Here is a 15,961-nt window from a genome sequence, read left to right on the forward strand (position 1 = left end):
TTCTTTTTATTGGACTTGTTTGTAATTAAATGCTAAGTATGTACTTTGATATATAGAAGTGCAATTCAATACTTTCTTGAGCTTTATTGAAATTGAAATTGATTACAAATACAAGGACATAATAACAATAGAATCCTCTTCTCTCGAATGAAGAATCCTATTAAATGTTGACTATGTTGTATACAAAAGTTGGCGAAAGACCATAGTCATTACAAACATCAAAACATAAATGACCGATGTTGACATTGTTTATCTAATTCATGTTAAATTGTGGGTGATGTCAAGTAAAAGCGACCAAAAAATATTAATGTGCACAAAGAATACGAAATATAAACCTAACACTTTCTTTCGTATACATATAAATACAAATTATATATAGAATTTGCTATACATGAAGTCCCACATTTTACATTTTTATCGTGTAGGTTCGTTTGAGATAACGTATACGTATTATTCTGATAATTTAAACAAGAGGTATGATATACTATAATTAAACCCGAGTATATGTATTTACAAAGTATATCACAGAGTATAAACTTTCCAAATAACAGATGTTAGTATATCATATTGAGAAAAGAGGTACAATTAAGCACTTTAGAAGATTAAGGGGTTAAACCTGTTACCATGCTGCCATGCATATGATTTTGGAATGCAATCTCCTTTACTTTTATGTAAAATGGACTATCTCTCCATTAGTGACAAACTAACATGTGCAGCTCAAACCCGTATTTAACAATCAACAAACAACATATTAACGCCAATAGCTTTTTCGTGGGTGTAGTTGTTGCCTCCAACAAGTGGAGACTTCAACGCATTGATTTCTTACAATGTTGATAATGTGATAATTGATGATTGGGATAGAGAATTGCACTCATTAGTCATTACTCTTTCGAATCCATCAATGGTAAACAAAATCCTATTTTGATTTTTTTCTAATGAGTATTGATATATGCAATCCTTAAAACTGCTTATAAAATAGAGTTACATATAAGCATCAAATAAATTTCTTAAAATTGAATTCCTTGTATTATTAATCCGTACGCTTAGACCAATATTCTTTAACAAAAGCATTCTAATTATTGTAAAAATATCATAAATTGACAAGGATATACTTTATATAAATTTGAGAATTACGACAAATACACATATTGTTATTGGTGTAAATGAAACTTAATTATATTTTATATTTTCTTTCTTTTATCTTATTATATGATGCGCTTAAACTAAGATTACATTTATCATTTTTCTTTTTCTTTGTAAATAGATGTATCAATCTTGAATTTTTGATTAATACTTTAAATTATCCATATGTAAGTCGTATAACGTCCATTTATACATAACCAGTATATATTAAGTACTCATATAATTAAGTTAGTATTTCAAACTTTTGTATTAACATTTTAAGATTATTTATCACCGCCACTAATCTTAAGCAACAAAAATATTTGTTAATTAGTAAGTATAAAGACAATAATTTCCACTAGAAAGTAGGCTACCAAATAAGGTAAGTGGAGCATTTGAGCCAGTCGAATGAAACACCGACATCAAGTAACGCGGCGTAATGGGACCCGTCAATAAAACCACCACAATTCTTGCATAACTTCAGTTTTTGACTCTTTTTGTCACATGATGTCCTCGATTTCCTTATTGTCCCTTTAATCATTTGCCAATTTATTACGCCACTATATACCTTTTTCTTAATTCTTTGGAATTTCTTAAGAATTCTAAGACTATAATCGTACTAATGTAAACTACATTAAAAAAAAAAAAAAACAATTATCTATAAACTACAATGATGAAAATAAGAGTAATAAATTATCATTGTAGTTAATGTGCTTGCACAACGGTTAGATTTATGATCAAATTTTACATAGTGGTATGGTAAGGAAAATGACAATGAATAATTCAAGTTATATAATGGTTTGGTAAGGAAAATATTGAGTTAATGTAAATAGTCGCATAGAAAACACTTTGAAGATTTTCAGGTTTAAAATTCGCACATAAAACAAAAAAGTATATTAGAACTTTATTTAACTGATTCAAAATAAGCAAGTAAAAATAAGGTGAATTAAACATGGCCTTATAATTTTCACTTTACAAATCCAGGATAGTTACATCATAAAACTACATAGCAATAGGAGGAGTAACCCTCCTTTCTTTTTGTCATGGGACTACGTGTTATTTGGAAATCATCAATTTTATTTTTATTTATTTAATTTTTTTTTCATGAGAGAAGGAAATCATCAATTATATTTACACTATTAATTCAATGTAACTTGTATTGATTTGAAGTTCATCAATGTTGAGTTTGTGAATTGTGATCTTAATGAATTCATGCTTTGCAAAAAGTAAGTCGTACAACATAGTACTAGAGCTGTTCATGGGCGGGACGGCCCGCTAAGCCCGCCCAACCCGGCCCGCAAAAAAGGCGGGCTTGGACAACCTTTTTTTAAAAAATTGGATTTTTGGGCGGGCTAGGCTCGGCCCGTTAATATAAATGGGCGGGTATAGACAAGAAAATATGTGTCGTGGGCTAGTCCGTCCGGCCCGTTTATAATAATAATAATAATATTTTAATAATTTTATTTAGTTAGTGTTATATTTAATAATAAAAATAATACTTTGTGTATTTAAGAAAATAAAATAATAAATACAAAGAGACTATAATGAACTATAAGCTTTCATTTGTTACAATTATTTATTTTAATTTTATATTATGACATACTTTGTGTGTTTTTAATTTATATTATCATTATTTGTGGATAAAATAATTTAAGACAACGAACTCTACCAAAATTATTTTAACACATGTAAATAATATATAGATTAATTAGTGTTATAAAATAAATAAAAAAATTTAAGGCTCGTTAGCCCGCGGACAAGCCCGGCCCGTTTAGTAAGCGGGCATGGACAAAGTATCAAGCCCGCATAAAAGGGCTCGGGCTTGATACATGAAGCCCGTTGGACAAAAAAATAAGCATAAGCCTAGCCCGCTACCCGCCCAAGCCCGCAAATGATCACCTCTACAACATACTCATTTTATCCAACGACTTTAGACTAACGTACTAAATAAAGACAAGTAGACAACCTTAATATATTCCCTTTTTGTCTCTTTTAATAAAATTAATATGGAGTATATATGGTCTCTAGAAAAATACAAAAGTTAAAAATGAACCACCTTACAGTTCAACTATTCATGTATCCAACCATGAAATTAAGAGTTTTCACTTTTATAATTTTATTATATTACATGCATGTTTCTCTAAAAAAATTGAGATGTAAATGTCATAATGATAATGTAAAAAGGTATCCTACTTTTTATACACTCTTATTAACTCAAATTTTACTCAACGTCATTTGATCAACTTTTAAGTAATTTTATCTTTACTTATTGGATTAATGCTTTTCTATTGGAATATTAGCTCAAAAATATGTGAGGTTTTTAATTAGTTGTTCACAACTGAAAGTTTTTAAGGCTTGAACGAAATATTTACCTATGTCCTTAGCTTACATGACATTGGTAAATATTTGGAAGTTAAAACCGATAAGTGGTTAAAAATCTAAAATGTAGTGGATATTGTGACATTCTTGCTAACACTAATAATGGTTCTCCAAACTTTTACAATGGTGTCAACAGATTATTGTAATCTCAAGCTCTTTTCTTTCTCACTCTTCACGTATGTGACTATTAACCAGTGTTTAAGGTTCATTGTCTTTTTCCTTTCTCTCTATCTATCTCGTCCTTTGTCTCTCATCAACAAGCTTTTATTACTATTATATTTATTGGAGTAATAGCTAATAAGCATAAATTATTAAATATATACTCGTATAATTTAGCCCTACTAATTAATGTCGTCTCACAATGAGATATAAAGTAGGACTTCCTCAAGCTAGAAATTGTATAGCCTCAACAAAGCAAATCTCAAAAAAATAGGGATGAATTCATCCATACAACTGGAGATAGCCTAACGAAGTATGGGTGAAGACCATAGTCCACAATACAAATAAATGCATGAACCAAACATCTAGAAAATGAAACCACAGCTACGTACGTACTTGTAAAATAAAAATAAGATCTTTGAAACAAGCTCATCTTAACTCTTTAAGGTCACGTATGTGACTAATACGGAGTGTAAGGTAAGGTGTGTTATTAATCCACAGAGTATAAGTTAGATGACTTAAAGTATGTGTATGGAGTATTATATACATTTATAAGTAAGTTAAGGTATATCACAGTATCACATACACATACTACGGTTTTTCCTTTTTTATACTTCGTATTGAATTGTATCAATTTCTAAAAATTGTTTTAGTTTTTTATTATTATTACAAGCTATGTGCTATAAATATATAAGGTATACAAAGTATATCTTTAAATTTCAAGTCAACTTGCCAAAAAACAAAATTATAAGGCACATATCATAGAGGTAAAAGATATGAAGTACTTTGTATATTACGGAGTACAAAACAAAATACCAAAATGTATTTCGGTATGATTATACCATAAAACTTTACATGTATAGATTCTCGCCAAAGCATATACATCATATACATACATGCATACATACATACTTACATACACACATATATACATACATACACTAAATTAGATGTTTATGAACGATGAATAATGAATATCCTTTTAGATAATGATGTTTATTTAGGAGTGTTATATTTTACACTCTATATACTACCTTCGTTTTAGATTACTGGCAACGACTCGTAAATAATTTGAAACGAAGATAGCAATGATTTTGATTTTTTTTTTTCTTTCTTTCTTATTCCGTTTGAGTAGAGCACGCACTAAATTTATGGTCTGTCTCATCACTATGGAAATGCCAAATTGCCAATATGTAGTCTCTAAATTGCGGTTAAAATCTTGAATTCACTTATACCTGCGTAGACGTGCATTAAAAGACCATTAAGGTAAAGCCGTGGAGGTAATATGATAAAACTCTCACTTCATCATTTGACCTTTTTTTTTTTTTTTTTTCTTATGCTGGTATTTTGGCCATATATAAATATATTACTGTAGCACTGTACATAATTTTCAATAAAAGATATGGTTATGAATTAATAGACATAAAACTTAATTAAACATAAAACTAGATCAATTGCACATCTACCAAAGTTAATTAAATCTCACCCTGCTACAAAGAATTTTTTTAGTGCTTATATGCATGAAGATTTTTCTAGTTATTTATAATACTAGAGGAATAATTGATACGTATTTTGATATAGAGTATAATAAAGGAACATTAAACAAACAATTACGCTAGATCATAATCGAGAGAACTATAGTACTTATAAATTCTCTACTAACAAGTGATTATGCAATATAGGAGAGATAGAATATAATAAAGTGCTTTATTGGCCTAAAATATGGTATCTCAATCTTAATTTTAGAAGTATAATATGAATTATTAATTTTTTAATCTAGCTAGCCTAATTCGATCAACTAGTCATCAAGTGAGGTCTTATTAATTATTATTAGACTCATCTAACTGATCTAAGTGTGAAATTTATATATACTCGTATTAGAGACATTTATTTGGCAATTACGAACGATAATACTCATAATGGTAAGATGTGGCTAGTCCAACTTTAATAACAAAAGGGGATAACCGGATAACACAAGGGAGAGAAGACGGAAGCACATTAATCATAGCCCACAGTGAGGTTTCATCCTAAAATCAATTGACAATAGGAGAAGTAGCTTAGTTGAGTTATTAACTAAAAGCCATTTCTTTTCTTTTTCAACGTGGGACGAACTACTAGTCGCACTTGTTAAAATTTTTTTAAGCATTACTCCGTATTTTATTGCACAACTTGTTCTAGCACAGTAATACTTATGTACGAATCTAAAATCAGGACTATTTTTCGCTCATTTGGGAGAGCAAAAATTGAATGTCTAGTAATGAAAAAAAAGTGATGTAACCATTGTTTCAAAATAGTGCTAGTAATAAAACTTTGTAATCGGATAAATCATCACTCCAAAGGACCAAAACTCACGTGACCTAGGCTTGGATAGTTTTTGTTTTGGACGTTTTAAACCAACACCACCATTATCTGAAATATAAATCCAAACTTATGTAAAAAAAACAAAATGAATTCTCAGCATATTAATTAAAGTTAAAAAAACACAGAAAGAAAATTGTTCTTCACTCCAACACTCACCAGTAAAAAAACCTGTAAAAAGGCAATTACTGTTACTATTACTACAACAGAGTAAAGTTACTACAGTACTAAAGATTTTATAAAATTGAGCGGCAAATAGATTCTGGGTAAGTTTATGCCTCCTTTTTTTCAGCAGATCTACAAATATTTTTCTCATTTTTTACCCAAAAAATACTCATTTAATTCATCCCCAGAAAAAAAAATTAAAAATTTAAGTGAGAGAAAGCAGAAAACAATAGCCTAAAACACAGCTTAAGCTAATCCCGAGTCATTAAATATAGTAGCAGTAATTAATTAGAGAGAGAAACTCATAAACTTTTTGCCATTTTTAGTTTTTTAACTTGAAAAAGCTTAAAACTTTAACATCATTTGTAAGATTTAACATCTGGGTTTTGTTAATTCCTGTTAATTTTTACTTGGGTATTTTTTAATTTTTAATTTTACTGAAAAAAAATTACATTGTTTTGCATAATTTTTGCAGATCGACCTCCCTTCCACCTTTTTTTTTTCTCTCTCTAGTATTATCTTGGTTGTTTGGATAGCGCGTATAAAAATTTCTGGATTCACACAAGTATATAATAAAACAGAGAGAAAGAAAGAAAGAAAGAGGAGAGAGAAAAAGAGGTGAAATAATTTATTTGAAAATTGAGCATTAAATACACAGCATCTACTGCTATTACACTACATTAGTAATTGCAGAGGTGATAGGAAAGTGAGTAATAAAAACTTGCATTTGTTTTGTTTTAGTATAATGTTTCAATCAGTACTACAACAAGTATATTATAACGACTTCATTTAAACAAAATCTTTGATTTTCCTGTTTTTCTTGGTTTTCTGGGTTTATAAGATTGTAGAGAGGGAGAAAGAGAGAGATTGAAGAAGAAAAATTCCCAAATTTTGAATCTTTTTATTTTTTAATGTTGTGAAACTTTTCTGGGGGTTTTTTTTTTTTTTTGCTCAATCTCAGTGGTTCAAAGTTCAAACTTCAAAATCTCAGGTATTTTTCTTTTGTTTAAATTACATAATCTGTCTTTTTATGTTTAGACTTTAGTATTGTAGGAATAATATTCAGTTGATCTTGTTTGATTCTGTATTTTTTCAGTTTGAAATTATCTGGGGTTTTTTGTTCTTGATTTTTTAATATGTATGTTTTATACAAAAGGAATTAATTTCACATTAAACTATTGTTGTAGTTGATTAGTGGGTTAATCATAATGGGTTTTTAGTTATGTATCAGTAAATTAATTTAATTTTGCTGGGTTCATTTCAAATTTTCAATCAGTTTAATTTTTGGTTTGATCTTAGTTTTGCTAAAAGTTGTAGCAGTGATTAAAGGAGTGTGAGTGACTGAACTAAAATAGACTGTGTCGGTGAAGCTTATTGTTTAAGCTTATAATTTGAAGTTATATAAATCATTTACAATTATACTGTTTCATTTGTAATAAGCATCCAAATCTGGATTCCACCTTGTATTGTCGTCGAAAAAGAAGAATTTTTTTGACTTTGGGTGTTTAAAATCTATATGTATGTCTTTTTATATGCTTCAAATGAATGATGATGTTTAGTTGGATCTGATATTTCAATATTGTTGCCATACTTTGCTGCCACCCTCAGGGATGCATCTTGTAATAGGTTGTTATAATTTACGGTGATGCAATGGCGATGTAGTGGACTTGATTATACAAAGATACTTGTAGATTTTATTCAGCAGTTATATTGAAATCCAAAAGGTTGCGTTTGTAGGATTCGCGGTAGTATAAAATGTCAAGGCCTCTCCAAAGAGGCATATCTGGTGAGCAACGGCGTCTTTCTGTTGGTAGCAATCATGGTATTTGGGACTCCCAGGACTCTCAAATGAAAGAAAAAACAGAAAAGGATGATACTCGAGCTGGTCGTTCATTGTCTGACCAAAGCTATTCTTCAGTAAAGTTACCCTTTCGATTAAATTCTTCAGATAATGCCCCATCAAAGTTGGGTGTTAATGAAAATGGTTTTACAACAGAATTGTTTAGTGGTGGAAGTCCAAGAAGTCGGCATAAGCTAACTTTGCTTCTTCTTAGAACCAGTTTAGTTCTTATAGTGATTCTTGCTTTAACTGGGTCATTTTGGTGGACAATATCAATTACTGCATCGTCAAGAGGTCACATTTACCATAGTTATAGGAGGATGCAAGAGCAGCTCGTCTCCGATCTTACAGCCATAAGTGATCTATCTCAAGGGCCAGCAAAATTGAGAGAATTGGATTTCTGTTCTAAGAAAGATGAAAATTTTGTGCCTTGCTACAATGTTTCAGAAAGCTCGGCTTTAGGTTATGCTGATGGCGATGAATTTGATCGTCTTTGTGAGCACAGCTTGAAGCAAAATTGCTTGGTTTTACCTCCTGTGAATTACAAGATTCCTCTGAGATGGCCTACTGGAAGAGATGTCATTTGGGTTGCAAATGTTAAGATTTCCGCTCAAGAAGTACTTTCTTCTGGAAGTTTGACCAAGAGGTGAACTGAAACCACCCCTTTCACTTGTCTGAGACGGAGAGTTCAATTTGTGGTTTCTGCATCATTGTTGTTAATCCCCCTGGCTTTTATTACAGGATGATGATGTTAGAGGAAGAACAAATTTCTTTCCGCTCTGACTCACTCACATCAGATAACATTGAGGACTACTCACATCAAATTGCTGAAATGATTGGGCTAAGAAGTTCTTCCAATTTTAAACAAGCCGGGGTATGTAATCTTCTTTGTTAATGTAATCAGACTTTTATAATTCGCTGTCCTTGCAATTAGTAATCTTCTTCGTGATGTAATCATACCTATATATCCCCTGGTCTTGCATTTAACATTGCCTGGCCTCTTGATAGGGCTCTCTCCTTGGGAAGGTTGTGGGGGTTTGATGTATACAGCTTAACCGACTCAATTAGGGAGGTTGTTTCCATTGGGCATTTGCCCCTTCACCATAAAAAAGATGCACAAAGTACTAATAATTCATTGTAATTTAGTGAATCATAATCCTAAGCTGAAATAAATTAGTGAATCTTTTTACTCCATTGGAAATGGATTAATGTGTACTGCATCATATCTAATTCAAAATCTTTCACTTCTTAGAATCTAAGGGTCCCATATGAATGGTGAGGTGTTTTTTAATGTGCTTTTTAACTAGTATTGTGGATAACCTCATTGCTCTTGTTTAAAAAATCTTTTAACAATAAACATTGACAAAGTTGAAGCTAACTGTTTCAGAATTTCTATGTTCTTTAGCTTAATAAGACATGATTTTTTACGTAATCCTTTTCCTGGACCCCATCAAAAGTAGTAGTACTTTGTCATCCTTGAGATAGGCCTGTAATATCCCAAATTTTTATACAATTCAAGTGTTCATGAGCCATAAAGCATCTTTTTCTGGTGCAGGTGAGAAATATCCTAGATATAGGATGTGGATATGGTACCTTTGGAGCGCATCTGTTCTCAAAAGAGTTACTGACCATGTGTATTGCGCCCTATGAGGCTTCAGGTAGTCAAGTACAACTCACACTTGAGAGAGGTCTTCCAGCGATGATTGGCTCCTTCAGTACAAAACAGTTGCCATTTCCATCTCTTTCTTATGACATGGTGCATTGTGCGCGTTGTGGCATTGACTGGGATTTGAAAGGTAACAGTTCTTTCTTATATGTTAGTATAAAATATGAAAATTAGATGTTTCCATTTGACATTTTTCTGGATGAAACCTCTAGACTTCTCCCACCCAATTGGATCATTGTCATGCCTCCTTTACAATGTCTAGGAGTATTAAGCTTCTTAAAAGAAGATTGATAGAGGAAAGGAGTGTTGACATATTTGTAGCAGAATGTACATCATCAGTAAGAAATTGCCAAAGAAACATGACAATCAATAACTTTACCTGTAGTGTGCAAATGACAATTACATGCCCAATTGTCAATATTTTGCTGAAGATATTGATGTGTGCTTTGTACCTGAATTCTCCTTCTCAAGAATTGACTTTCCTATATTTGTTTGGTTCTATCCTACTTCATATTTGTTACAAAAACCTAATTTCTTCTCGGGAACCTGGTGTCTGGGATGCAAGGGCTATTACCATCCTCTATAAAAAAAGGTATGTATGTGTAAGAACCTGCACTGCCAAAAGAGCCTTCAGAAAATAGGTCCATAGTATCAGACTCTCCTGAAGGTCAATCTGCAATGTCTTATTATTTTCTATGATACTCGTTTCATTAGAGGTATAAGCAATCCATTTTTATTTTTATTTTTTGCCTTGCTGGTACCTGCAAGGCAGCTTAGATGCAAATTGTGGCAAAATGTTTTTATTTTGCTAGCTTGATGTCAAAGTTTGTTGATATATAATATATTCCAAATCATGCAGACGGCTTATTCTTACTTGAGGCTGATAGAGTCTTAAGACCTGGTGGATATTTTGTCTGGACTTCACCTCTTACCAATGCGCGTAATAAAGTGAATCAGAAGAGATGGGATCTTGTTCATGATTTTACAGAGAAGCTTTATTGGGAATTGTTGTCCCAACAGGACGAAACTGTTGTGTGGAAGAAGACTGCCAAAAGAAGTTGCTATTTTTCTAGGTCAGTTATTTACCTGCTTATAGACGAGTATTCTTTTGCAGTTTTCAGGGTAGTAGTGAGTGACATGCCATTGAAATTGTTTATATTTCAGGAAACCTGGTTCAAGCCCGAGTGTATGTAGCAAGGGTCAAGATATTCAGTCTCCATACTACCGTCCACTCCAAACTTGCATAGGAGGAGCTCATAGCAGTCGCTGGCTTCCCATTGAAGAAAAGTTAACTTGGCCATCTCGGGCCAAAATGAACGAAAAGGAGCTTCAACCTCATGGTAAGATATCTTGAGTTGCGTTGTTTGATTAGTATTTCAATTTTATGTGATGGTTATTTGCAGCTTTCATCTTGAAACTTTGTATTACTAGCTGACACACTACTGACTCCCCAGGACTGCATCCAGAGGACTTGGCTGAAGATAGTTCAAATTGGAAATCTGCAATCCGTGATTATTGGACCCTTCTCTCCCCTTTAATTTTCTCAGACCATCCAAAAAGACCCGGTGATGAGGATCCTTCTCCTCCTTACAATATGCTCAGAAATGTGCTAGACATGAATGCACGCTTTGGTGGTTTTAATGCTGCTTTACTTGACACTGGTAAATCTGCGTGGGTCATGAATGTTGTACCTACGAGCGGTCCCAACTACCTGCCCTTGATTCTGGACCGGGGTTTTGTTGGTGTATTACATGACTGGTAAGTATGAAAAATTACTCTCTTTTTTCCTCCCTTGTGAACCCTTGTGTCAATTTATGCTCTTGAGATTTCACTACATTTTCTACTGCAATATATAATTGCTAATGCTGCATATTATCAGTGAATACTGTATTCCTCACTCTAGAAAGGGACATGAACATCTGATACCGTCGTTAATTGAACTGCATAGTTTTTTCAAGCTGAATTTATAGCACTTTAAAGATATTACAGTGCCTGGTTATACATGAAATGTACAACAGGTATTGGCCAGGGAGCTTCTATGTGTAACAAATTATAAGTTAATATTAAAATGGGCAGCAAAGTAAGAATTGGAATAATATAATCAATTAATCAGTATCAGCTTTTTACTGCGTGGCTGGTGCATTAGGATTCTGGTCATCCAGTGCATATAATGTGCAGAAAACGGCCTCGTATTCTGTTACAGGATAGGTTTGAAAGACAAAATCTAAGTAGGTCAGTTAAAATACAAAACCTACATTAATACATCATTTAACTTAAGCTGTTAAGGAGTTCGGGAAAATGTGATGATTGTTTGTATTACGATACATGATGCATTACTTATCAAGAAAAATGCAGATTTGCACTTGCACCATGTTGTTGATACTTGATAACCTTAGGTTTTATATTTCACTCTGCTTTGGCCTAGGACATAGTTTAACCATTTGCTGAAGAATGATTCCTACTTGTGTAGGTGTGAAGCATTTCCAACATACCCTCGAACTTACGACTTGGTGCATGCTGATGGTCTTCTCACTCTAGAAAAGGGTTCCCAACGCAGATGTAATACTCTTGATATATTTGTTGAGATTGATCGAATTCTTCGGCCTGAGGTATCAAATTTTGTTTTATTCATCAGTTTTCATTTCAAAGTGAAAGAGAGTTTCAGTTATTTTTATTATATCACATCTTAGCAAAGCAGCTAACATAGAGAGTATTGGCTCAGGGATGGGTGATTTTCCGAGACAAAGCTAATTTAATTGAGTCTATGAGACCCCTTATAGCACGACTGAAATGGGAAGCTCGTGTTATTGAAATCGAGAGCAACAATGACGAGAAACTCCTCGTCTGCCAGAAGTCTTTCTTCAAGAGGCACGCACAGTGATCTACGACTACAAGCCTTATGGGTAGCTACCTGTGATTAAATATTGATTTATTTATACCACGACACAAGTCAATAGAAAAAATCAAAGCCAACAGATTTTTGGAACAAGAAGAGAAGTTCATTATACGATATATTTTCTTTTTTAGTTGAAGCCAACGACAAAATTCCTATGAAGCCGTAAGGCAACTATAGGGCCCCTGTAATTACGCGATTGAGGCACAGGAAGAGTGATTGCCAAGTATAGAATGAATCAGTGTGTTCAGGACTCTTTTGTCTCGGTTTTAAGTTATACGATGTCTAGCAGAATAAGCAAAGAGCGTCTGCTGCAGTATATACGATGCTGGGGTGGCATTTTTCAGTCTTTTTTTTTTCCTACTACCACCCACCTTACTAAATCCATCTATATTCATTGTAGAAAGCTCGATTGAAAAAGGCATTCATTAGTAATGCAAGTCTTGTAACACAAAACTTGGGTACTTATTGAATGGTATATTTTCAAGAGTCATTAAACCTCACTATGGTTTTACTGGTGTTCAGCAACTGATAGACATGCTTTTTTTGTATTGCTAGATTAAAAAGAGATTTACTCAAAGTACATTGTACATTTGTTTGGCGTTTTTGGCCTGTTTAAAAGATGGATATAAATGATCCCCCATATAACATGAAGCCATTATCCATGATGATGTGACATTTATTGAGAATGCGGATTCTTGTCAATTTATTACAGCCTACCAAATGAGTTTGTCTGTGAAGCAACTTGAGCTTCTCATCTACCCTACGAGTAGTTTGAAATATCTTTTCATTGTGTATATGAAGTTTGAAATATGGGTAGACATAGCTATCTCCGAGATGCATTTGCACATGCGTAGCGCCATACTAGTAATAGTGAATAAGACCTTCATAGCATGTGTATTTACTGTATTAGTGTACATCCTGAAAATGAAATATGCATCTCCATTGAATTTATTGGTTAGTACACACAACTCTGATGTATACATATTTCATTTCAATGTCTCCAACTGTCTGATAGGAATATTCTTACATGTAAAAACTTTAGTAGGAAATCATAAGTATTTCAAATCTGTTAGCTGTATCTTTCTATCAAGAACTTAAAGCAAGACTTATCTCTAGAAATAGGTGGGTTGTACAATCATGTCTATTTATAAGTGTCCCTCTTTTATGGAGTAATTTCAAAAAGTTACATTGTCTTTATTTTTAGAAAAGAAATTTTTTGTTTTTGTAGGACCTGATATAATACAAGCAGAAGTCATTGTCTGAAGTTGTGATTTGTTGCCAGAAAACAATAAATGTGGATCAAGCATGTGCATTAATAACTAAAATGTACGTATCTATCAAAAATATTAGTAGATCACAAGCAAATTCCCCGTAAACGCCAAAACAATGTATGTATTGAATAGTTAAAGAGTAAACAATTATATCTCGAAGAATATATTACAAATAACAAATTACGAAGCACTCCAATAAGGAAAGAGGAGGAAGGGGTGGGGAAAGAAAGAAATTTAGGGAAAAGGCAGAGCATTTTTGCTTTGATTTTATAGGAATCGTGTTTATTCAATAGGATGATGTTTATTAAAGGGAATGGAAAATGGATCCTTCGTTGAGTCTACCTCTACTTCATCCATTCATTTCTTACGTACATCTTAGAGAGTTTCAGCTTGAACTAATGTGTAAACATTGTTAAAGTTTAATTGGAGATTGTAAACTGTACTTAAGGTTTATTCATGACCTATTGTCCCAAAGAGTCAAAGTATTTAAGTAGTAATGATCTCATAAATGATCTTAGTATTGTAAATGAATTTCAGCAAAGTTGAAGCCCAAAGTATAAGGGTGGTCCAGCACATTAATGGGTTATAAATACGACCCATTTAAACATTTTGGTCCTAATTGGTAAACCGTTGAAAATCAACATTTTCAGTTGCTACTTGCTAGTACCAGAAATCAGTAGTGGCTCTAGTGGGAGTTTAAAAATGTGGGGCATACAAAATTGGCAACCATTGGAGGCTTGGAGCATTCCCATTCTTAACAAAAGACAACAGTTTCTCCTAAATATGCAGTTATCACTTTATCATGTACCCACCATTCTAAAAATAAGCCTTACTAAAAGTGGAAGATAGGATCATCAGTAGGGAAGTCATCTACAGATCAAACACAGTTTATACTACCTCCGTCCCCTTTTGATAGTCCCTTATGGGCATTTTTCACGGGAATTAATAAACACAAATAAGAATAGTTAAAGTACATTGAAAAAGTAAATTGACATTGGGTATGCAAAAAAAATAGCAAAAGAAAGTAATAAAAGTACATGGGAAAACAAAATTTACATGAGAAATATAAATTTGCACAAGTATTGTTGCAAATTGGAGGGAAGTTTGGTAAAAAAATTTATGGTTGTTGGAAAAAGCAAATGGGGTGAACATTTTGGGACTAAAATTTGCCCATAAGGGACTATCAAAAGGGGACGGAGGAGTATTAGCTTCTTACTTAGTTTGTTTTATGTTCACCTTCGTTGGTTTTCGGCTAGATAAGTTCTTGATTAATAAAGGTTACCCAAGTTTGAAATACATTTAAAAATACTTTAAGGATCTGTTCTGATTGACTGAACTGAAAATTTTATGAAAGAAGGAAATTAATAACTGAAAATAATTTGAAGAGAACAGACCCTAAATTCATATAAAATAACATAAGTTCAAAATAGTAAAATTAGGTGAATTAAGGTTGTGTTTAATTCACCTGATTTTTTTTATATGAATTTATTACCCCTTTTTTAAAACTTACTTTAGTTGTAATTTATATTAAGGTAACCCTTATAAAACTTTATTAGTACTTACTTTTGTTGAACTTAGCTTATTTGAACTTACAGAATCTGAAATAAGTAAAAATAAAGTGAACATAACATACCCTCAATAGTGTTTGATTTTAGTCTCTAAGCTTAAATCCTACGTTAACATAGGTGCCTAGTTTTTTAATTAAATATGTATAACGACAAACCGGGTTCTTTATTTGAAAGTTTACAATCTCTAGACACATGAAATGTCTCTATATCACGTATGAATGTCCCGCGTCAATAAGAGAAGAGATTTCAATTTACGAGAGTATGTAATGAGCTACGGAGTACTTCTTATTCATCGCCATATGTTTTTGATATATAATTTCCTTTGGTTTAGATGAATACAACACTCATCTAAGTGAATGTGTTCCATTGTATTTAACAATGTATCAAAACCCTTCACTTTATTAATTGAAGATTATTTCATCTTTTTAAAGCTTGTACTTAATAAATGAGTTAGCTAGTGAGTCAAAACTTTTAAAAAAATTATAGTGCATCATTAATTCATTATGTATGTGATGTAACATGTAATGTTTTTTTTCT

At 32.4% G+C, this 15,961-nt stretch overlaps 1 protein-coding gene across 4 annotated transcripts; it reads left to right on the forward strand.

Moving 5' to 3' along the window:
• The first annotated feature begins 6,732 nt into the window (after positions 1-6,732).
• Positions 6,733-13,218, forward strand: LOC145614650 (putative pectin methyltransferase QUA2). 4 transcript variants are annotated; one of them, XM_081669716.1, is made up of 9 exons: positions 6,733-7,174; positions 7,792-8,669; positions 8,765-8,897; positions 9,579-9,819; positions 10,549-10,762; positions 10,854-11,029; positions 11,144-11,447; positions 12,160-12,298; positions 12,412-13,218. In XM_081669716.1, exons 2-9 carry the CDS (start codon positions 7,939-7,941, stop codon positions 12,568-12,570), a joined length of 2,097 nt encoding a protein of 698 aa, XP_081525842.1. In that variant the 5' UTR covers positions 6,733-7,174; positions 7,792-7,938; the 3' UTR covers positions 12,571-13,218. The 4 variants fall into 4 exon arrangements, with proteins under 4 accessions (XP_081525842.1, XP_081525844.1, XP_081525845.1 ...); XM_081669718.1 differs by having other exon boundaries at positions 7,908-8,669; XM_081669719.1 differs by having other exon boundaries at positions 7,921-8,669.
• The last annotated feature ends 2,743 nt before the right edge of the window (positions 13,219-15,961 follow it).

Source organism: Chenopodium album, chromosome 25 (assembly GCF_948465745.1).
Source record: "Chenopodium album chromosome 25, dcCheAlbu1.1, whole genome shotgun sequence".
Classification (NCBI taxonomy): domain Eukaryota; kingdom Viridiplantae; phylum Streptophyta; class Magnoliopsida; order Caryophyllales; family Amaranthaceae; genus Chenopodium; species Chenopodium album.